Source organism: Bombina bombina, chromosome 4 (genome assembly GCF_027579735.1).
Source record: "Bombina bombina isolate aBomBom1 chromosome 4, aBomBom1.pri, whole genome shotgun sequence".
Taxonomy (NCBI): Eukaryota; Metazoa; Chordata; class Amphibia; order Anura; family Bombinatoridae; genus Bombina; species Bombina bombina.
Genome location: NC_069502.1, coordinates 624,315,526 through 624,340,006, shown reverse-complemented (window position 1 = coordinate 624,340,006; position 24,481 = coordinate 624,315,526). Strand labels below are relative to the sequence as shown.

Sequence of the window (24,481 nt, the reverse complement as noted above, 5' to 3'; positions counted from 1 at the left end):
CTAGCTGACTTGAAATTGCAAGGTATTGATACAGTGATCTATGCAGAGCAAGGATTTAAAAAAATAAAAATAAAGGTAGGAACTGAAAGTAGAAGGGGTTTCTTTACCCCCTGAGCTCTTGATACTTAGCTGTATAGGTGCCCTGAGGGTGACAGTCATAATTAGACATTCATGATTTAGATAGATCATACAATTTTAAACAACTTTCCAATTTACTTCTATTATTTAATTTGCTTCCTTCTCTTGTTATCCTTTGCTGAAATGTTTATAAAGGAAAGCTCAGGAGCAGCAAAGAACCTAGGTTCTAGCTGCTGATTGGTGGCTGTATATATATATATATACCAATTGTCATTGGCTCACCCATGTGTTCAGTTAGAAACCAACCCCAAGGCAGAACATGCTGTGATCTGAGATGTCATCGTAGAAAATGCAGCATATCTGCAGAAAGAACTGGACAGATACAGGAACTGTTTGCGCTTTTACTTTGCAGCACTGCTCCACATTAGACTGTTCTCTTCTTACATAATGCAGCTAGAGCAAATCTCTGTTTGTTTTCCTTAAAACTGTGCATCCAGATCAAAGTGCTGTTTGAAAAGAACAGTCAAATATGGAGAGGTGCTGCAAAGTAGCAGCAGTGAGTGACTGGCTCTCAGGGATTTTTTCAACTCCGCACCATAACCTTACCCAATCTGCAAAGCTGTGACTTCTGGATGTAAGATTTTCTTGTGAGCAATGCACCTTTTTATTACTATATTTCTACCTTCTGATGTAAGGCTAAGCTTTTTGTCTGCTGCTAATTAGCAAAGCAATTTTCAACTGCTGCACTTTATTATAAAAGTTTAAATATTGCTTTACTCTCCAGTGTAAATTGCTTTAGATTAACTGTAATTTAAAATTGAATTTTATTTCAAAATGACCTGCAGAAAAGTTTTCACACAAAAAAAATCTCATTGCAGAAAGTGAATAAAGGTTCTGCCTCTGGGGAAACCAGTAGTGCATTGCTTCTCCTTTAACAAATGATACAAAGAGAATTAAGCAAATTTTATAATAGAAATAAACTTGAAAGTTTAAAATTGTATGTTCTATCTAAATAATGAAAGAAAAAATGTGGGTCTCATGTCCATTTAAAGGAACATTAAACACTTTGAGATGGTAATTTAAAATGATAAATCATATACAGAAAAAAACATCTGCAATATACTTTTATTATTTATTTTGTCCCCTTTTCCTGGAATTCCATTCTAAAATTGTGAGCTTTTCAGTTCCTATTAGAAATGGAAGTGCAGAACATTTATATGCTACACAACCATTGGCTGCTCACTCTAGTGACCTATTTATAACTCTCCCTAATTGGCTACAGCAGAGAATGTAACCTAAGTTACAACATGGCAGCTCCCATTGTTTTATAGTCACTAAAACTTTACACTTATTTTGTCAATATTTATACAGCTAATGAAACTTTAAAAATACATCTACATGTTATTCTCAGACTAATATTTTCATTGAATGCATCATTCTATCTAGCATTTATTTAGTGATTAAAGTCCTTTTAAGTAACTCTATTAATTCCATTAAAGGGTCACTAATTACAGTAGTCTTGCATAATCAACAGATGCATAATAAAAAGACAATGCAAATGAGTAGTAGATTTTTTTTCTAACAAATTTCAAAGTTAGTTCCATTTTTTGTCCCCTACGCCATGTGAAAGCCACCAGCCAATCACAATACGTGTATACTGTGAATTCTTGCACATGCTCAGTAACTAGGAGCCGGTGCCTCCGAAAAAGTTTAAAAAAACTGCGCACATTTAAATAATGGAAGTTAATTGTAAAGATATTTAAAATGTCATGCACTATCTGAATCATTAAATTTAGTGGTTCTTTAAATCACCTTTTTTTAAATAACGTGCCAATCAAGTGTACAATCTGGGGCTCCATTACATATGCAGCGTCGCCCGCAAAATCCTATGCTGCCGGATTTTACGCGATTTTGGTATTACATACAAGTTACGCGCGTATTTTTCACCCTTCGGCCGTATTTTTTATCCCTATAGACTAACATAGAAGAGCCCCGCAATTTAGTATCCAATATACAGTGTAAGGACTTACGCGCGCAGAATTCAGAAAATCTACTCCATTCTCATCTCGCCACATATTGCAGGCGCAGCAACCCTTGCACTGACTAAAAAGCAACATAACTCCCTGGAAGCCTTAACAAACACATACATTTAAGCAGCATCTCAAGGTTAAAGGGACAGTATACTATGATATTGGTTTTTTTAAGGTTTATGTGTGTATTTGAAATAGCTGATTTTGTTGTTTGAAGCCACAACCTAATCAAATGGATTGAGCCTGTAGGTATAATCAGATCTCATCACTTTATCACATTGTGGCCATATACTTGCTTATTTACTTTATATTTGTTCTTAAAACAATCAACAATACTTGGAGGAGAGAACAATGGGAAATCATAATTGTATTACCTTCATCTCTTTAGAACCCACTGGAGTGTAATTTATTCTAATGTTAACACAGCTTGGCATTGATGCCACAATATATAAAGGGACAGTCAAGTCCAAAGAAAACCTTCTTATTTTAAATAGGGCATGTTATTTCAAACTACTTTCAGATTTAATTCTAACACTTGCTTTGTTCTCTTGGTATTCTTAGTTAAAAGCTAAACCTAGGATGGCTCATATGATAATTTCTAAGACCTTCTTGAAGCCGCCTCTTTGCAATTGTGTCAAACCAATCACAGACAACACAACCTCTCACCTGCAGCCTTAAAACACCTGATAATGCACACCCTATCATTAACATCACTATTATATATACCCATGTGTCAATTTATATTGGATGTGAGATACATTGATTTACATCTTAGAAGTGAATATTACTATATGTACCCTTCATAAACAACTATTGTGGATGTGAGTTATAGTACAATAATATGTCATAAACATTATAATATTACCTGTTTTTATTGCCATTTCCACATAGGTCATATTATATGTTTTAGCAATATTAGTGTAATAAAACACACCTCACATGGATGTGGATGACAATTATATGGTAAATAACAGAGGACGAGATGTATGGTGAAGAATATTTATTTATTTTTTGGCTTCTTGGATGAGGGAGCTGAGGTGACTGTAGTGGAATTCCTTGTTCTCCTGGTTTGAGAAGATTCTGGTGTTTCTGCTGGTGTGCTGGCCACATATGATAGGCTGGATGCAGTGTCCTGCTGGTGTGTAAAGTGCTCAACCAACACACACAAGAGTTTATTTTGTTCTCTCCATCTATTGTCCATTCTCGTCATCTGTGACTGGTTCTAAACACTTGCACTTAACGATGCTGCCATGTCCCTCTGTAGCTCTATGCTATGTTGTTGTATCCTCTCTTGGCTCCTGATGAACCATTCATGGTTCCTGAAGAACCTCTCTTGGCCTCTTTGTATGCTCTCGGTGCTTGTTATGAGCCTCCTCTGAAGTGCAATGTATTACTCACCCAGAGGAGAATACAATGCATCCACAGGCTCTTGGGCAGCAGGGCTTCTAGGTGCTTGTGGGGCAGGGTCACCTGCATCTGCTTGTGCTTGAGGTGCAGGGTCAGCTAAAACTGCTGGCTCATGTGGGGCAGGGGCAGCTACAACTGTTGGTTCATGTGGGGCAGGGTCAGCTACAACTGCTGGTGCTTGAGGTGCAGGGTCAGCTACAACTGCTGGTTCATGTGGGGCAGGGTCAGCTACATCTGATGGTGCTTGAGGTGCAGCTGTAGATTGTGTTATATTTCTATCTGCAGATGTTGGAGCTCGTCCAATTGATGAGAATGGTGGAGCTCGTCCAATTGATGAGGATGCTGGAGCTCTCATGGTTGGTTGATAGTCCCACTGATGACCAGTGTGTGACCACTCAGCCTGTCCAATTGGCACTTCCTGTGACATTGTCTGTGGGTAAAATCCCTGACTGCCATGAGATTGTGTTGTGGGGGGGTAAATACATGGACCCTTTGTGGTTGTCTAGGCTCCCCCTCAAAGCCAAAGGGAGGATATTCCTCTGGCCAGGAATCTTGCCAGGGGTCATATGGCAATGGTGGTGGCATCACTCCCGGGTCCTCAACTGAAGCTATCCAACCATGCTCATGCCTGGGAGCATACTGTTCTTGCGGTTGCCTGAAGACCGGTGGTGGTGGTGGTGGCATGAATGTTTGTATCCTCGTGACAGAAGGTTCTGTGAAGGAGTCAAAGGATGAGAGGGATTAGTACAGTCGGATATATGTCCACATGGGCATACAATATACATTGATACATGCTAGGGCCTATACTGATTCTCATGTCAAACTCTATTACATGTGTTCTGTGTTATTCTGAGACATGTTAGTATTGCACTATTCCACCTCATATCATGAATTGCATTGTGTTAAGTAGCAGTAAGGTCAAATATATTTGTAGATGTTTTTGTTAGTAGGGCAAATACCATGCTCCTCATTGTGTATATGAATGTGTGATATTAAAGGATGTTATATCTGAAATACATATACTGGTGTGTGGGATGTAACTCACCAGCATGATGTGCTATGGTTGCAGCCCCTGAGTCACGAGCCCCTGGAAGTCCACGGACTGTTGTGATACTCAGGGACCTGCGTATCATCTCCTGCCAGGTGTTATATTCAATATCCAGGGATGGACCACCGCCTGTTCCCTTCTGGTGCATAGCTTCCTGCCCCATCTTTTCTTTGACCCACCTCTTGCAGTCATTCCATCGCTTTTTCAGGCCCTCAACAGTCCTCCTCTGCGGGGCCACACTGTTGACGGCATTCTCTACCGCCAACCATGCTGTTTTTCTCCTTTTGGCAATGCCCTTCTCCTGCCCGAAGAGGTCACTTTAATTGTTCATGATAACCTGGACAAGGGCAACATTTTCATCAAATGAGAATTTGGTACATCTCAATCTCTCATCCTCCATGGACACTTGGCTTCCTCCCTGTGATGTCCCTGGTGTGGGTTCCTCCCTATCCTCTCCCTCCTCCCCCCTTCTGTCCCCATGTGCACCCTCTGTCCCTCTCCTAGATGTGCCTGCTCTCTGGGGCTCTTGGGCATCTCTGCTCCCATCATCCCTTCTAGTTCTCCCTCTCCCCACTCCACTTACTCCCTGATGGGGGGCCCACTGCTCCTCTTGTCCTCTCCTATACTCCTCTCCCTGCCACTTCTCTCACCTCCTCCCTACCTCTCCCTGACATCCTCACACTAAATCACACTACACACACTCACACTCACTCCCAGTTCAATCACACATAATCACAACCAAACAATCAGCCTATCACACTGTAAAAATCAAATAAAATGTGTGAGGTGTTAGAAAAAAAAAAGTGTGGTGTATTTGTATATGTATGTATGCAAAATATGTGTGCAATATGTAAAAATATGTGTAAGTGTACAATCTTAATCAAACAACAATGCGACCTAACTAACTCCTCTGTTTGCGCCTCCCTCTCTACTAATCCTCTACTCCAGTGTAGTGTGTTGTAGCTCAACAAACAATCCAAACACACTGAAGAAAATGGCGGCTGCGCATGGGTTTATATGAATTTTGAATAGCGTAATTACGTGTCGCATTTTTATTTGAAATCTGTTAATTTTTACGAGTGTTAGCCTAATGTGCATAAAACTACTCTTTATTGACACTTTCAGTGGACAAAATACTGGCGTAAGCTACTTGTGACGACTAAAATGTGTATTTGCGCACATTTCAGAAGATCGTCCTACTTACGCCAGTTTAGCATCTAACGGCGCAGCATATGTAATACCCCGATGTGCGAGGTGAAATTACGGCGGTGCGGATTTTCACGTTTGCGCCGTATATGTAGTCGCTGGTACTATTGTGCTTAGGAATTTTTATTTATAGGTCCCCCTTCCATTTAAAATTTTCTTGAACGCTCATGGCTTTATGGTTATATTTTTGTACTCCTAAATGTTGTGATCTAGTCCAATGGTAAGCAAACTACAGCCCACAAGCAAAATCAGGATTGCTGCCTGTTTTTATATGGTCCACAGACTAAATAAATGTTACATATTTAACCCCTTCACTACCGGAAATTTTAGAGAAAAACTTGCTCAAAGTATCAGAGAATTTTTAGCATTTTTGCTATGACTCCATTTAAAAAATAAATAAAGCCTTGTTTTTTTTTATTTACCTATGAAACCCATATATTTATTTTTTATTTGGCATAAAAAGAGCTTTCAGTGGATAACAGTTTTAACAAGCTATTTATTCACATAATTAAGAAATTATTGTAAATATGCCCAAAAAAATATATAAAACATAATTTATGTAAGAACTTACCTGATAATTTCATTTCTTTTATAGTGGCAAGAGTCCGTGAGCTAGTGACGTATGAGATATACATTCCTACCAGGAGGGGGCAAAGTTTCCCAAACCTCAAAATGCCTATAAAAACACCTCCCTTACTCATAGTTCAGTTTAATGTAAAGCCAAGTAGTGAGGTGTAAAAAAAAAAAAAGGTGTAAAAAACATACAAAAAGAGGAACTGGAAAAATAATGTGCTTTATACAAAAAAATCATAGCCACAAAAAATAGGGTGGGTCTCATGGACTCTTGCCACTATTAAATAAATTTATTTATCAAGTTCTTACATAAATTATGTTTTCTTTCATGTAAGTGGCAAGAGTCCATAAGCTAGTGATGGGATATAATACCCAAGATGTGGAAGCCCATGAGTCACTAGAGAGGGAGGGATAAAATAAAAACAGCTATATCTGCTGAAAAATTAAATCCAAAAAATAATTAAGTTTTCTTAAAAAATTTCAAAAAACTCAAATCAAAGGCACTAGAATCAAACTGAGACAGCTGCCTGAAGAACCTTTTCTACCAAAGGCTGCTTCCAAAGAAGCAAACACATTAATATGAAAACATTTAGTAAATGTATGCAAAGAAGACCAAGTTGCTGCTTTGCAAATTTGTTCAACTGAAGCTTCATTCTTGAAAGCAAAAGAAGTGGCAACTGATCTAGTAGAATGAGCTGTAATTCTCTGAGGCGGAGACTACCCCACCTCCAAATAAGCTTTGTGAATCAAAAGTTTCAACCAAGATGTCATAGAAATGGCAGAGGCTTTCTGACCTTTCCTGCGACCAGAAAAAATAACAAATAGACTAGAAGTCTTTCTGAAATCTTTAGTAGCCTGAGCCTCAACATACTATTTCAAAGCTCTTACCACATTCAAAGAGTGCAAAGAACTTTCAAGAGTATTCTTAGGATTAGGACACAAGGAAGGAACAACAATTTCCCTATTAATGTTGTTAGAATTCACAACTTTAGGCAAAAATTCAAACCAAGTCCACAAAACAGCTTTATCTTGATGGAAAATCAGATAAGGAGACTCACAAGAGAGAGCAGCCAAATCGGAAACTCTTCTAGCAGAAGAGATAGCCAAACGAAATAACTTTCCAAGAAAGTAATTTAATATCCAGAGAATACATAGGCTCAAAAGGAGAAGCCTGTAAAATCTTCAATACCAAATTGAGACTCCAAGGAAGAGAAATAGATTTAATAATCTAGTCAAATCCTGAACAAAACAGTGAATATCAGGAAGCTTAGCAATCTTTCTATGAAATAAGACAGAAAGAGCAGAAATTTGTCCTTTCAAAGTATTTGCAGACAATCCTTTATCCAAACCATCCTGAAGAAACTGTAAAATCCTAGGAATTCTGAAAGAATGCCAAGAATAATCATGAGTGGAACACCATGAAATATAGGTTTCCCAAACCCGATGATAAATCTTCCTTGAAACAGACTTACGAGCCTGTATCATAGTGCTAATCACTGAGTCAGAGAAACCTCTATGACTAAGCACTAAGCATTCAATTTCCATGCCTTCAAATTTAGAGATTTGAGATCCTGATGGAAAAACGGCCCTTGAGACAAAAGGTCTAGCCTTAAAGGAAGTGGCCAAGACTGGCAACTGGACATCCGAACAAGACCCGCCTACTAAAACCTGTGAGGCCATGCTGGTGCTATCAGAAACACATAAGATTGTACCATTATGATCTTGGAGATCACCCTTGGAAGAAGAACCAGAGGCAGAAAAATGTAAGCAGGTTGGTAAAACCAAGGAACTGCTAAAGCATCCACCATCTCTGCCTGAGGATCCTTGGACCTGGAAAGGTATCTGGGAAGCTTCTTGTTTAGACGAGAGGCCATCAGATCTATTTCTGGAAGACCCCACATCTATATAAAAACACATCTGGAGAGATCACTCCCCCGGATGTAAAGTCTGACGGCTGAGATAATCCGCTTCCCAATTGTCTACACCTGGGATATGAATCGCAGAAATTTGACAAGAGTTGGATTCCGCCCAAGAAAGTATCCAAGATACTTCTTTCATTGCTGAAGGACTGCAAGTCCCTCCTTGATGATATTGTTGTGATATTGTCTGCCTGAAAATGAATGAAAAGTTCTCTCTTCAATAGAGGCCATGTCTGAAGAGCTCTGAAAATAGCACAGAGTTCTAAAATATTGATTGATAACCTCGCCTCTTTAGGATTCCAAACCCCTTGTGCTGTAAGAGACCCCCAGACAGCTCCACAAACTGTAAGACTTGCATCTGTTGAGATCACAGTCCAGGAAGGATGAACAAAGGAGGCTCCTTGAACAATAAATAGTCTAACCACCAAGTCAGAGAGAGTTGAGTGTTGGGATTTAAGTACATCAGTTGGGATATCTGAGTATAATCCCTGCACCATTGGTGCAACATGCAAAGCTGTAGAGGCCTCATATGAAAACAAGCAAAGGGGATCGTGTCCGATGCTGCAGTCATGAGATCTAAAACTTCCACGCACATAGCCACTGAAGGGAATGATAGAGACTGAAGGTTTAGATAAGCTAAAACCAACTTTATTTGGCTCTTGTCTGTCAGAGAAAGAGTCATGGACATTGAATCTATCTGGAAACCAAAAAAAGTGACCCTTGTCTGAGGAATCAAGAAATACTTTTGTAAATTGATCCTCCAACCATGTCTTTGAAGAAACCACACTAGTTGTTTTGTGTGAGATTCTGCTAAATGAAAAGATTGAGCTAGTACGAAGATATCGTCCAAATAAGTAAACACCACAATACCATGCTCTCTGATTACAGATAGAAGGGCACCAAGAACCTTTGAGAAGATTCTTGGAGCCGTCGCTAGGCCAAACGGAAGAGCGACAAATTGGTAATGCTTGTCTAGAAAAGAGAATCTCAGAAAACAATAGTGGTCTGGATGAATCAGAATGTGAAGATAAGCGTCCTGTAAGTTTATTGTGGACATGAAATAACTTTGCTGAACAAAAAGCAGAATAGTCCTTATACAGTAGTCACCATCTTGAAAGTTGGGACTCTTACAAAACCATTTAAAATTTTCAGATCCAGAATTGGTCTGAACGAATCTTCTTTCTTTGGGACAATGAACAGATTTGAATAAAAACCAAACCCTGTTCCTGCTGAGGAACTGGAACAATCACCCCTGAAAGCTCTAGGTCTGAAACACACTTCTGAAAAGCCTAAACCTTCACAGGGTTTGTTGGAACATGAGAAAGAAAGAATCTTCCCATGGGAGGTCTTATTCTGAAACCTATTTGATACCCTGGAGAAACAATATCTTGAATCCACTGATTTTGAACAGAATCTGTCCAAATGTCTTGAAATAATTTCAATCTGCCCCCCACCAGTTGAACTGGTTTGAGGGCCGCACCTTCATGCAGTCTTAGGGGCTGGATTTGGTTTCTTATTAGGCTTGGATTTTTTCCAATTCAGAGATGGTCTCCAATTAGAACCAGAGGCCTTAGGGGAAGGAGAGGTCTTTTGTTCTCTATTCTGATGAAAGGAACGAAAACGATTGAGAGCTTTAAAAACTTACCCTATTTCTTATCTTGGGGCAGAAAAACTCCCTTTCCCACAGTGATAGTGGAGATAATAGAATCCAATTGAGAACCAAATAAATTATTACCCTGAAATTATAGAGATAGTAATCTAGATTTAGATATAGCTTCTTAAACTTAGAAGAAGGGCTAAAGGAAGTGCCAGGCTTAGACCATTCTTTAGTAATCATATTACAGATAGCATCTGGAATAGGAAAAACTTCAGGAGTAACCTCAGAAGTTTTAAAAACAAAATTTAAACGTTTGCTAGTTTTGTTATGAAGAGGACTAGACTTCACAATACCCAAAGTAAACAATACTTCCTTTAATAAAGAACGAATATATTCCATCTTAAAAATAAAAGTAGATTTGTCAATTTCAGTCACTGAAGCAGGATCCTCTGAGCCAGAGAAATCCTCATCAGCAGAGGATACTTCAGTATGCTGTTGATCAATATAAATTTCATCAGATTTATGAGAAGTTTAGAAAGAAAAAAATGACGCAATAAAAAGTTAGATATTTGCGTAATTGCGAGCCTAGTTAGCCCAAGAAAATTTTTAAAAACAGACTCCAAGTTACAACTAACTGGAACCCCAGGAAAGAAAAAAATACCTAAAATCTCCCATAAACATAATTTCCATGCTGAAACTGTTAGACTGCAAAGGGAAATACACAGACCTGACTCAAAGCAAATATATAAAATATATATTAAAAACTTTATAATATAAAGTGCCAAACATAACAGAGTGTCTTAAAAAATTATATATACTTACCAGAAGACACCCATCCACATATAGCAGACAGCCAAACCAGTACTGAAACATATCAGCAGAGGTAATGGTAGAGGAGTATAATGTCGATCTGTAAAGGGAGGCAGCAGATGAATCCCTGCGACCGATTTACAGAGAGCCTTAGAATAGATTTCCCATAGGTAAAACATGGTGTTGTCAGGCAATGCTCCCTTCACATCCCTCAGATAAACACTGTACTTTGAGAGGAATTTGGGCTTCAAAATGCTTAGAAGCGCCTTTGATAGAAGAAAATCAAGCACAACTTGCTTCACCCACCTCCACAGGAGGCAAAGTTTGTAAAACTGAGGTATGAGTGAGGTGGGAGGTGTATTTATAGGCATTTTGAGGTTTGGGAAAATTTGCCCCCTCCAGGTAGGAATGTATATCCCATACGTCACTAGCTCATGGACTCTTGCCACTTACATGAAAGAAAATATTCATTATCACATGCCCCAAAAACCTATAGCTTTCTAATTGTAGAAAACAAATCTCAAAATGTGTACTCTGGCATCCTCTGATTCAGCGAAGACCACATATGAATATAATTTGCATTATTTTTGATCATTTTAAGGTTTTTATCTGCAGCTATGTGTATCATGATCCAAAATGATGCAATGGGGTAACTCCCAATTGGTAAAGCAGAACTACCCAAATTCTCAAAATTGACCTCCAAAACTATATATTTATAAAGAAGACAACCCAAGATATTGATCTAGGCCCAGTTGGCAGTCAGGGGCGCGATCCGATAAAGATCGTAGTTTGCGGCGCAAGCGAGGGAACCCCTGCCGCCCGCAGTTTCAGCTCGCAACTCGAGCTATCCTATATACGGCGCCGTCAGAGGCTAAAGTGTCTGACAAACCAGCGATGTCCAGAAATCTGCGTAAGTACAAATTTCTGGAGTCGCAAGTGACTTACGGCACTTTAGAAACTGCCGGCGCCTACAAAACCTGACTAAAGTTATAAAATCACCCGTACTGTCTAACACGCCTCCCTAACATAGCCCGACACGTCTAACCCTCTATCCGCTATCACCCCTCACTATCCTAACAATAAAATATGTATTAACCCCTAAACCGCCGCTCCTGGACCCCGCCGTCAGCTATATTAAATCTATAACCCCCTAATGTGAGCCCCTACCCCGCCGCCATCTATCTTACCTACCCCCTAAAGTGAGCCCCCTACCCCGCCGCCATCTATCTTACCTACCCCCTAAAGTGAGCCCCTACCCCGCCGCCATCTACCTTACCTACCCCCTAAAGTGAGCCCCCTACCCCGCCGCCATCTATCTTACCTATCCCCTAAAGTGAGCCCCCTACCCCGCCGCCATCTATCTTACCTACCCCCTAAAGTGAGCCCCCTACCCTGCCGCCATCTATCTTATCTACCCCCTAAAGTGAGCCCCTACCCCGCCGCCATCTATTTTAAAAATATTAACCGCTAATTGAATCCCCCTACACCGCCGCCAGCTATATTAAAGGGACACTGTAACCAAAATGTTTCTTTCGTGATTCAGATTGAGCATGAAATTTTAAGCAACTTTCTAATTTACTCCTATTATCAAATTTTCTTCATTCTCTTGGTATTTTTATTTAAAATGCAAGAATGTAAGTTTAGATGCCGGCCCATTTTTGGTGAACAACCTGGGTTGTCCTTGCTGATTGGTGGATAAATTGATCCACCAATAAAAAAGTGCTGTCCAGAGTACTGAAACCAAAAAAAAGCTTAGATGCCTTCTTTTTCAAATAATGATAGCAAGAGAACGAAGAAAAATTGAAAATAGGAGTAAATTAGAAAGTTGCTTAAAATTTCATGCTCAATCTGAATCACAAAAGAAAATTTTTGGTTACAGTGTCCCTTTAACTATATTAACCCTAATTATATTATGGTTAATATAGTTAATATAGTTATTATATTATATATATTAACTATATTAACCCTAATTATATTAGGTTTAATATAGTTAATATCGTTATTATAATATATATATATTAAGTATAATAGCCCTATCCAACGCTAACACCCCTAACTAAATTCTTATTAAAATAGATCTAATTAATATTAATATTATTAATTAAAATATTCCTATTTAAATCTAAATACTTACCTATAAAATAAACCCTAAGATAGCTACAATGTAATTAATAATTACATTGTAGCTATTTTAGGGTTTATATTTATTTTACAGGTAACTAGGTATTTATTTTAACTAGGTACAATAGCTATTAAATAGTTAATAACTATTTAATAGCTACCTAGTTAAAATAATTACCAATTTACCTGTAAAATAAATCCTAACCTAAGTTACAAAGACACCTACACTATCAATAAATTAAATAAACTACAAATATCTAAACTAAAAAACAATAAAATAATCTAAACAAAATTACAAAAAATAAAAAAATTACAAGATTTTTAAGCTAATTACACCTATTCTAAGCCCCCTAATAAAATAATAAAGCCCCCCAAAATAAAAAAATTTCCCTGCCCTATTCTAAATTAAAAAAGTTCAAAGCTCTTTTACCTTACTAGCCCTTAAAAGGGCCTTTTGCGGGGCATGCCCCAAAGAAAACAGCTCTTTTGCCTGTAAAGAAAAAACACAATACCACCCCCCAACATTACAACCCACCACCCACATACCCCTATTCTAAATCCACCCAAACCCCCCTTAAAAAACCTAACACTATCCCCCTGAAGATCTCCCTACCTTCTCTTCACCCAGCCGGGCAGAACTCTTCATCCGATCCGGGCGATGTCCAATCAAGCGGCAGTGAAGTCTTCTTCCATCCGGGCGATGTCTTCAATCAAGCGGCAGTGAAGTCTTCTTCCATCCGGCGATGTCTTCAATCAAGCGGCAGTGAAGTCTTCTTCCATCCGGCGATGTCTTCTTCCATCCGGCGATGTCTTCAAGCAAAGCGGCATCTTCAATCTTCTTTCTTCGCTCCTCCGCCGCGGAGCATCCATCCGGCACGAAGACTAAACGAGGAATGAGGTACCTTTAAATGACGTCATCCAAGATGGCGTCCGTCGAAATCCAATTGGTTCAGCCAATCGGATTGAACTTGAATCTGATTGGCTGATTCAATCAGTCAATCAGATTTTTCTACCTTAATTCCGATTGGCTGATAGAATCCTATCAGCCAATCTGAATTCGACGGACGCCATCTTGGATGACGACATTTAAAGGTACCTCATTCCTCGTTTAGTCTTCATGCCGGATGGATGCTCCGCGGCGGAGGAGCGAAGAAAGAAGATTGAAGATGCCGCTTTGTTTGAAGACATCGCCGGATGGAAGAAGACTTCACTGCCGCTTGATTAAAGACATCGCCCGGATGGAAGAAGACTTCACTGCCACTTGATTGGACATCGCCCGGATCGGATGAAGAGTTCTGCCCGGCTGGGTGAAGACAAGGTAGGGAGATCTTCAGGGGGGTAGTGTTAGGTTTTTTTAAGGGGGGTTTGGGTGGGTTTAGAATAGGGGTATGTGGGTGGTGGGTTGTAATGTTGGGGGTGGTATTGTGTTTTTTCTTTACAGGCAAAGAGCTGTTTTCTTTGGGGCATGCCCCGCAAAAGGCCCTTTTAAGGGCTGGTAAGGTAAAAGAGTTTTGAACTTTTTTAATTTAGAATAGGGCAGGGAAATTTTGGGGGGCTTTATTATTTTATTAGGGGGTGTAATTAGCTTAAAAATCTTGTAATATTTTTTTTATTTCTTGTAATTTAGTGTTTGTTTGTTTTTTGTAATTTAGTTTAGATTATTTTATTGTATTTTAGTTTAGATATTTGTAGTTTATTTAATTTATTGATAGTGTAGGTGTATTTGTAACTTAGGTTAGGATTTATTTTACAGGTAAATTGGTAATTATTTTAAGTAGGTAGCTATTAAATACAGGGAGTGCAGAATTATTAGGCAAATGAGTATTTTGACCACATCATCATCTTTATGCATGTTGTCTTATTCCAAGCTGTATAGGCTCGAAAGCCTACTACCAATTAAGCATATTAGGTGATGTGCATCTCTGTAATGAGAAGGGGTGTGGTCTAATGACATCAACACCCTATATCAGGTGTGCATAATTATTAGGCAACTTCCTTTCCTTTGGCAAAATGGGTCAAAAGAAGGACTTGACAGGCTCAGAAAAGTCAAAAATAGTGAGATATCTTGCAGAGGGATGCAGCACTCTTAAAATTGCAAAGCTTCTGAAGCGTGATCATCGAACAATCAAGCGTTTCATTCAAAATAGTCAACAGGGTCGCAAGAAGCGTGTGGAAAAACCAAGGCGCAAAATAACTGCCCATGAACTGAGAAAAGTCAAGCGTGCAGCTGCCAAGATGCCACTTGCCATCATTTTGGCCATATTTCAGAGCTGCAACATCACTGGAGTGCCCAAAAGCACAAGGTGTGCAATACTCAGAGTCATGGCCAAGGTAAGAAAGGCTGAAAGACGACCACCACTGAACAAGACACACAAGCTGAAACGTCAAGACTGGGCCAAGAAATATCTCAAGACTGATTTTTCTAAGGTTTTATGGACTGATGAAATGAGAGTGAGTCTTGATGGGCCAGATGGATGGGCCCGTGGCTGGATTGGTAAAGGGCAGAGAGCTCCAGTCCGACTCAGACGCCAGCAAGGTGGAGGTGGAGTACTGGTTTGGGCTGGTATCATCAAAGATGAGCTTGTGGGGCCTTTTCGGGTTGAGGATGGAGTCAAGCTCAACTCCCAGTCCTACTGCCAGTTTCTGGAAGACACCTTCTTCAAGCAGTGGTACAGGAAGAAGTCTGCATCCTTCAAGAAAAACATGATTTTCATGCAGGACAATGCTCCATCACACGCGTCCAAGTACTCCACAGCGTGGCTGGCAAGAAAGGGTATAAAAGAAGAAAATCTAATGACATGGCCTCCTTGTTCACCTGATCTGAACCCCATTGAGAACCTGTGGTCCATCATCAAATGTGAGATTTACAAGGAGGGAAAACAGTACACCTCTCTGAACAGTGTCTGGGAGGCTGTGGTTGCTGCTGCACGCAATGTTGATGGTGAACAGATCAAAACACTGACAGAATCCATGGATGGCAGGCTTTTGAGTGTCCTTGCAAAGAAAGGTGGCTATATTGGTCACTGATTTGTTTTTGTTTTGTTTTTGAATGTCAGGAATGTATATTTGTGAATGTTGAGATGTTATATTGGTTTCACTGGTAAAAATAAATAATTGAAATGGGTATATATTTGTTTTTTGTTAAGTTGCCTAATAATTATGCACATTAATAGTCACCTGCACACACAGATATCCCCCTAAAATAGCTATAACTAAAAACAAACTAAAAACTACTTCCAAAACTATTCAGCTTTGATATTAATGAGTTTTTTGGGTTCATTGAGAACATGGTTGTTGTTCAATAATAAAATTAATCCTCAAAAATACAACTTGCCTAATAATTCTGCACTCCCTGTAGTTATTAACTATTTAATAGCTATTGTACCTAGTTAAAATAAATACCAAGTTACCTGTAAAATAAATATAAACCCTAAAATAGCTACAATGTAATTATTAATTACATTGTAGCTATCTTAGGGTTTATTTTATAGGTAAGTATTTAAATAGGAATATTTTAATTAATAATATTAATATTAATTAGATCTATTTTAATAAGAATTTAGTTAGGGGTGTTAGCGTTAGATAGGGTTATTATACTTATATATATATTATAATAACGATATTAACTATATTAACCCTAATATAATTAGGGTTAATATAGTTAATATATATAATATAATAACTATATTAACCCTAATATAATTAGGGTTAATATAGTTAATATTGCTAGCGGCGGGGTAGGGGCTCACTTTAGGGGGTAGGTAAGAAAGATGGCGGCGGGGAAGGGGGCTCACTTTAGGGGGTAGGTAAGATCGATGGCGGCGGGGTAGGGGGCTCATTTTAGGGGGTAGGTAAGATAGATGGCGGCGGGGTAGGTGCTCACTTTTATATGGGTAGGTAAGGTAGATGGCGGCGGTGTAAGGGACTCACATTAGGGGGTATGTAATGTAGCTTGCGACGGTGTAGGGGGATCACATTAGGGGGTTATACTTTTATTGAAGGTGGCGGCGGGGTCCATGTGCGGCGGTTTAGGGGTTAAATACTTTATTAGGGATTACGGCAGGGGATCGCGGTTGACAGGTAGATAGACATTGCGCATGCGTTAGGTGTTAGGTTTATTTAGCAGGTAGTTTAGGGAGTTATGGGGCTCCAATAGACAGCGTAAGGCTTACTACGGCTGCATTTTGTGGCGAGGTGAAAATGGAGTAAGATTTCTCCATTTTCGCCACGTAAGTCCTTACGCTGTATATTGGATACCAAACTGCGCTGGTTTGGTATACCTGCCTATGGCCCAAAAAACTACGGGCGAAGGCAGAAATATACGGGCTTAACTTCTAGGTTACGCCGTATATAGGATACCAAACCAGCGCAAATTTCGGCATCGCCGGCTTTTGCGGGTGACGCTGCATATCAGATCGGGCCCCAGATGTGTACCAAATGCGATCATATAAAAAAAAAAATCATTAACTTTTTCACAAACTCTGGGTTTCTCACTGAAATTATTTACACATAACTTGTGCAGTCTTAAATGAATAATCTAGTCAAAATTAAACTTTCATGATTCAGATAGATCATGCAATTTTAAGCAACTTTCCAATTTACTCCTATTATCAATTTTTCTTCATTCTCTTGGTATCTTTATTTGAATGTAAGCTTAAAAGCCTGCCCATTTTTGGTTCAGCACCTGGGTAGCGCTAGCTGATTGGTGGCTACATTTAGACACCAATCAGAAAGTGCTACCCAGGTTCTAAACCAAAAATAAGCCATCTCGTATGCTTACATTACTGCTTTTTCAAATAATAGGAGTAAATTACAAAGTTGCTTAAAATTGCCTGCTCTATCTGAATCATGAAAGTTCAATTTTGACTAGACTATTCCTTTAAGACAAATGCTTGCAAATGCTTTTCTAGGATCCCCTGTGTTCAGAATTAGCAGACATTTATGGGTTTACAATTGATTTGGTAATCAGAAGGGCGTTTATTGCACCTGAAAGAGGATTTTTAGACACATTGGGCGAGATTACATATACGGCGCAGGCTTCAGCGCAACTGCTGAAACCTGCGCCGCCCGTAATTTCACCTCGCACATCGGGGTATCACATATATGGCGCCGGCAGTTCATAAAGATCCGTAAGTCTGATAAACTAGAAATGTCCAGAAATGTGCGAAAATACAAATTTCTGGAGTCGCCAGTGACTTATGGCACATTAGAAACTGCCGGCACCTAAGAAAATAAAAAAAATATATAAAATCTCCAGTAAAAGTCTAACACACCTCCCAAAAATAAACCCGACACGTAAAACCCCTATATCCGTCATCAAACCCACATCGGAACTAATAATAAATGCATTAACCTCTAAACCGACAACCGACAACAACATAATATGCCTAATTAAACTATTAACCCCTAATTCACCATTGACCCACATAGCGATCTACCTAGTAAAAGTCTTAAACCCTAAATCCGCCAACCCCAACATCGCAAACTACCTAATAAATTTATTAACCCCTAATCCACCATTAACCCACATCGCAATAAACCTTATAAATCTTTTAACCCCAATCCCCCAAACCCACACAATGCAATAATCCTAATAAAGCTATTAACCCCTAAACTGCCAAACCCACACAAAGCAATAATCCTAATAAAACTATAAACCCCTAATCCACCAAACCCCCACAACGCAAATAACTAATTTAATTACTAAGCCCCCTAACCTAACACCCACTAAATTAACCCCAAATTACATAAAATAATAAAATACTAAATTATAATTAAAATAAAAAATCCTAACAGTACTTAGAAAAATAAACCTAAAATTAAATTAAAATAAATTAATCTAAAATTACCAAAAATAAAAAAGTCTAACATTACAGAAAATAATTAAAAAAAATATCCAAAATAAAAAAAATTAATTAAAAAAATTAATCCCTATGAAAAAAAAAGTTTTTTTTTGTAAGGCATTGCACTAAGTTAAACAGCTCTTTTGCATTGAAAAAAATGTCTAAGTCCCCCCTAACAGTAAAACCCACCACCCACCAAACCCCCCAAAATAAATAAACCTAACACACAAAAAAAAAAAATTACCCATTGCCCCTAAAGGGGCATTTGTATGGGCATTGCACTTAAAAGGGCATTCAGCTCTTTTACTCAGTTTTACCCTGGGATCATGTCATACCCATTGTTTTATTGCAAACAAATAAAAGTCAGACATCTGTTGTCCTCCTGTCTTTTGTCAGTGCTTATTTTTGGACTCATGTCTTTTTATTTTTACAATTTTGGAATAAAGTTGGATTTTTTTATCTCCATCGTGCAGTGAATGCTATTTTCCTCACCTCATCTTATAGCCTGAGCAACTACATGCAGCTTTACCAAAACTGTCAACATGGAGAAAATTCTAGCTACCATCATTCCATTCCATTACAAGAGCAACATAAAGTACACTGTGGGAAAACGAGGATCAGTCTAAATAAATGCATATAATCCTACTACAAAAGTATATTAACCCCTTAACCTAACCCTAACACCCCCTAACTTTAACTTAATGAAATTAGATCTAAATTAAAGTTACAATTCTTAAGTAAATAATACCTATTTAAAACTAAATACTTACTCACCTGTAAAATAAAACCTAAGATAGGTACAATATAACATAGTTATATTGTAGCTAGCTTAGGTTTTATTTTTATTTTACTTATCTGTGAAATAAAACCTAAGTTACCTTACACTAAAACCTAACATTACAAAAAATAAAAAAACACTAAAATCACAACAACAAAAAACTACCATTACAAAAACAAAACAAAACGAAATTATCCAAAAAAATAAAGATTATTACTATTCTAATACCTTTTTTAAAAAAAATAAATAAATAAAAAAGCCTAATCTAGAATAAACTACCAAGGGCCCTTAAAAGGGCATTTTGGTGGGCCATCAAAAGGGCCTTTTGTCGGGCATTGCCCTGAGATAAACAGCTCTTTTGCTTTAAAAAAAGACAAACACCCCCTAACACTATAAACACCCCACCCCAAACTACCAAGGGCCCTTAAAAGGGCCTTTTGGGGGGCATTGCCCTAAGATAAACAGCTCTTTTGCTCCAAAAAAATACAAACCCCCCACTAACACTATACAGACCCCCACCCCCCAAACTAGCAAGGGCCCTTAAAATGGCCTTTTGGGGGCCATCAAAAGGGCCTTTTGTAGGGCATTGCCCTGAGATAAACAGCTCTTTTGCTCCAAAAAAAAAAGACAACCCCCTAACACTATACAAACCCCCACCCCCCAAACTACCAAGGGCCCTTAAAAGGGCCTTTTGGGGGGCTTAAAAGGGCATTTTGTAGGGCAATGCCCTGAGATAAACAGCTATTTTGCTAAAAAGAAACCCCCCAAAGAATATACATTACACAAAATAACAAATTATCAAAAATAAAAAAATATACCTATTCTAATACCCATAAAAACACCCAAAAATAAAAAAGATATCAGCTCTTTTATTGAAAAAAAATTACAAAGACCCACTAAAAAAAAAAAACTATCTAAAAAACCTAAGCTACCCATTGCCCTGAAAAGGGCATTTGTATGGGCATTGCCCTTAAAAGGGCATTTAGCTCTTTTACTGCCCAGACCCTAAACTAAAAAATAAAACCCAGCCAATAAACCCTTAAAAAAGCCTAACACTAACCCCCTGACGATCCACTTACAGTTTTTGAAGTCCCGCTTGAACGATCTTCATCCTGGCGAAGTCTTCATCCAGATGGCCTCTTCTATCTTCATCCAGCCAGCGAAGTCCTCATCCAGGCAGCAAGAAGTCTTCATCCAGACGGCCTCTTCGATCTTCATCCAGCCGGCGGCGACCGTATGAAGAGGATGCTCCTCGCCAGATTTCTTCAGGATGGACCCGCTTCACGCCGGCTGGATGAAGATCAAAGAGGCCATCTGGATGAAGACTTCTTGCCGCATGGATGATGACTTCGCCAGCTGGATGAAGATCCTTCAAGCGGGATTTCAACAACTGTAAGTGGATTGTCGGCGGTTTGTGCTAAGTTTTTTAAGGGTTTTTTGGGTGGGTTTTTTGTTTAGGGTCTAGGCAGTAAAAGAGCTAAATGCCATTTTAAGGGGCAATGTCCATACAAATGCCCTTTTCAGGGCAATGGTTAGCTTAGGTTATTTTAGATAGTTTTTTTATTTGGGGGGGTTGGTTGGGTGGTGGGTTTTACTGTGGATTTGTTTTGTAATTTAGTTAGGATTTTTTTTATTGGTAGCTTAGTTTTATTTAATTGGTAGTTAGTTTAATTTTAGTTTAATAATTATAATAGTTTAATTGTTAGTTTAACATAAAAACAATTAATTTGACAGGTAAGTTTTAATTTAATTTATGCTAGGGAAATTGTAATTTTAATATAAAGTTAGGGGGTCCTTAGGTTTAGGGGTTACTAGTTTAAATTAGTTTATTTTGTTGTGAGGGGGCTTTTGGTTTAGGGGTTATTAGTTTATTTTAGTATATTGCGTTGTGGGGGGCTTGCGGTTTAATAGGTTTATTATAGCAGCGGTGTGGGCGGATAGCAGATTAAGGGTTAATAATATTTCAATAGTGTTTGCGATGCGGGAGGGTGGTGGTTTAGGGGTTAATAAGTTTATTATAGTGGCGGCAATGTCGGGGAGCGGCGTAATAGGGGTTAATACATGTTTTTAATGTTGGCAATGTTGGGAGCGGCAGATTAGGGGTTAATAAATGTATTATAGTGTTTGCGATGCGGGAGGGCCTCGGTTTAGGGGTTAATAGGTAGTTTATGGGTGTTTAGTGTACTTTGTAACACTTTAATTATGAGTTTTATGTTACAGATTTGTAGTGTAAAACTCATAACTACTGACTTTAGATGGTGGTACAGATCTTGTCGTTTTAGGGTGTAACGCTCACTTTTTAACCTCGCCGCAAAACTCGTAATACCGGTGCTATGGGAGTCCCCTGAAAAAACATAATTGTTACGAGTGCGGGACTGACGTTACGTTACAGGCTAAAAGGTGTGCAGTACAGCTATACCGGCAACACTTGTAATAGCTGCGGTGCTGTTTCAATGCTGAAAATATATAACATATTTTCAGCATTACAAGCCGAATCGCAAAACTTGTAATCTAGGTGTTAGTCATTAAAGTCAAACCACAATAAATATCTGTCAGGGCTCTAAGTGTAGCCAGAGGAGCCACACTGTTCCTACAGGAGGTTGGGTGCTGCATCGAGCTAAGAGCTGCACTGTTCCGAGGTCTGGAGCTGGTAGATGCACCGAAGGAAGAGGGATTTTTACAGCAGGAGTTGGGGCTACGCTTAATAGATTTACCTCAGCCGGCTCTTGTGGATGCCTTTATGCCTTGCTTGGATTTTGTTAAAAGAATTGTGCTCTAATTTTAGGGCTTTTTATACTATTTTTCATTGGAAGTGACCCTGGCCTTGTTCCTGGCGCCAAGCATAGTTTCTGGGCTATGCTACCTGTCTGACTCTTGTACTTGGATACGCTACATGAGGATTGATTTGCCGTCTTATGAACTTTGGAATGGCATCCTGACTTTTGCACCTTCCTTATCCTTTTGCTCTGACAATTGGATTCAGACTGATCTTCTGGTCCCTTGACCTGTTTATAGATTGCCCTACTGCTGTCTTATTTTTTCCTGCTTCTCATTCTCTGCAGAACTGGTTCCAGTTGATAAATCAGGTAATTTATCTATAACCTTATATAATAACCAAGCCAAGATGGATCCAGCAGCAAATATTACCACCCTATCTCAGCAGCGTTCTACTCTGTGCATACTATGGAAGACTTTCAGGCCTCTCAGATAAATCTGTTACTGCATGTTGAAAGTTTACAGGCTCAGACAAAGACTGTTACTGTCTCTCCAAGTATGTCTTCTGCCTGGTTACTGCAGCAGCTGAAGATACCAGTTTGTCATCTGATTTTGGCCTTCAGCAACCCAGTTAATGCCTCATGCTGAGCCAAGTTCAGCAATGGTAAGGCAATCCAGAAATACAAGGGTTAAACAGGCAGAGTGGTCAGACAGGTTCAATAACGATAAGGCAATCCAGCAATACAAAGTAATACAGCACCCAGGAGCACACACAGTAACACCTATACTTGGGCATAGATAAGAGCAACTGAGGTATTTACATAGATGCAGGATTCACCCCAAGAGAGCACAGGAAGATCCGGACCGGCATCAGGATGACAGGGATTGCGGTGATGAAGTCATCGCCAGCGCTTGAAGAAAATGCTGCGTCCATGGCTACGGCAACGGATCAGAGCGGTGTGATAGATTCTCTCCCGACATACAAAGCTCAAAGAGAAATTTATAAAGTGTAATAATGTAAAAATCACTTATCAGAGCAGTATAAAATGGACTTATACTCACACTTTCTAGTGACACCCTTGAAAAAGCCATGTAGTGAAACGTATGTCGGTTTTACTATCCGTCAGTGACATAACTGAGTGGGAGAAACTTTGTATCAATCTGGTGTTTCTGATACACAGACTGTTACCAGTAACTATCCAAGGCCATCCTGTTGCTAGAAAATTGATACATTGCTTAAATAGGTTGATATAGACTAAACCCCGGAGTGACTTAACACTGATAAGTATATTTTTAAGTTTTAATATCATTTTAATAAATATTTTTTATATTTTACAAGTGTTCCGGCATTCACTTAAATAGCTAACTCGTGGCTGATACTGAGTATGCAATTCATATAGAGCTGTATTTTAGCTCTAGAAAGTGTGAGTATAAGTCCATTTTATACTGCTCTTATAAGTCAGTTTTACATTATTACACTATACAGCTGTGCATGACAGCGTTGTGAACTCAGGACTGCCTTATACATGAGCTTACGATAGCTCTAGAAAGTGTGAGTACGTATTTTCTAAGTTTCACCATATTATCCTAAATGGTATTACACTATATTTGATTATTTTTCTTAAAATACACTCTAACTACATTGGAGATTGTGAAAATATCACGTAACGAACACTTTTTTCGGCACTCACTTTATCCACATTGAAGATTGTGAAGATATTCCGTAAACTGACTTTTATACCGTTATTCACATATACTTTTTTTTGATCACATTTATTTTATTCTTACTACCTTATAGCAATACTTAAACAATATTTTCAGAGACTTACTTGATAATTTTATTATAATTTATTTAGATGACACTTCTCCCCTTCGCAAGAGGTCCATGTTTATTAGTAACTTTTCTAAGGTCTGTGCCCCTATTACCTGTCTTACTTTGAGTCAAGCATGTTTTGTTTGGACATCTAAAGCACAGAGGGCCTTTGATAAACTAAATACTTTTTTGTTCTGCTCCTAACCTTATTCAGCCAGATGTCTAGAGGCTGTTCTTCCTTGAAGTAAATTCATCTAATAATGCCTTTAGAGGAAACGAAAGCAAAATGTATCCAGTAGATTTTTATTCACAGTGACTTATTTTGCTAAAGAGAATTATGATGTTGTAGACAGAGAGCTACTAATTATTTAATGCAATTTGGATGAGTGGAGACATTTGTTGGAGGGAGCAGTGCAGCCTATTAATATTTACTGATCATTGCAACTTTGAGTGTCCTGGGCAGTGCCAGATTGGGCCACCGGGATACCTGGTAAAATCCCGATGCGCCGGCAGCTAGTGGGCCGGCAGCTGAACATAGTGTGT

General features: G+C 38.8%; 1 protein-coding gene across 3 annotated transcripts in view; it reads right to left on the bottom strand.

Moving 5' to 3' along the window:
* Positions 1–3,093: 3,093 nt before the first annotated feature.
* LOC128655511 (nematocyst expressed protein 3-like) overlaps positions 3,094–24,481 on the bottom strand; it is a 54,263-nt gene continuing 32,875 nt past the window's right edge. For 2 of the 3 annotated variants that reach the window (XM_053709116.1, XM_053709117.1), the window contains 2 exons: positions 4,561–4,900; positions 3,094–4,228 (listed from right to left, as the gene is read on the bottom strand). In XM_053709116.1, the coding sequence (XP_053565091.1) occupies positions 3,867–4,228; positions 4,561–4,726 (528 nt within the window). In that variant the 5' untranslated portion in view covers positions 4,727–4,900 and the 3' untranslated portion in view covers positions 3,094–3,866. The remainder of the gene's footprint in view (positions 4,229–4,560; positions 4,901–24,481) is intronic. The other variant, XM_053709118.1, reaches the window with a different exon arrangement.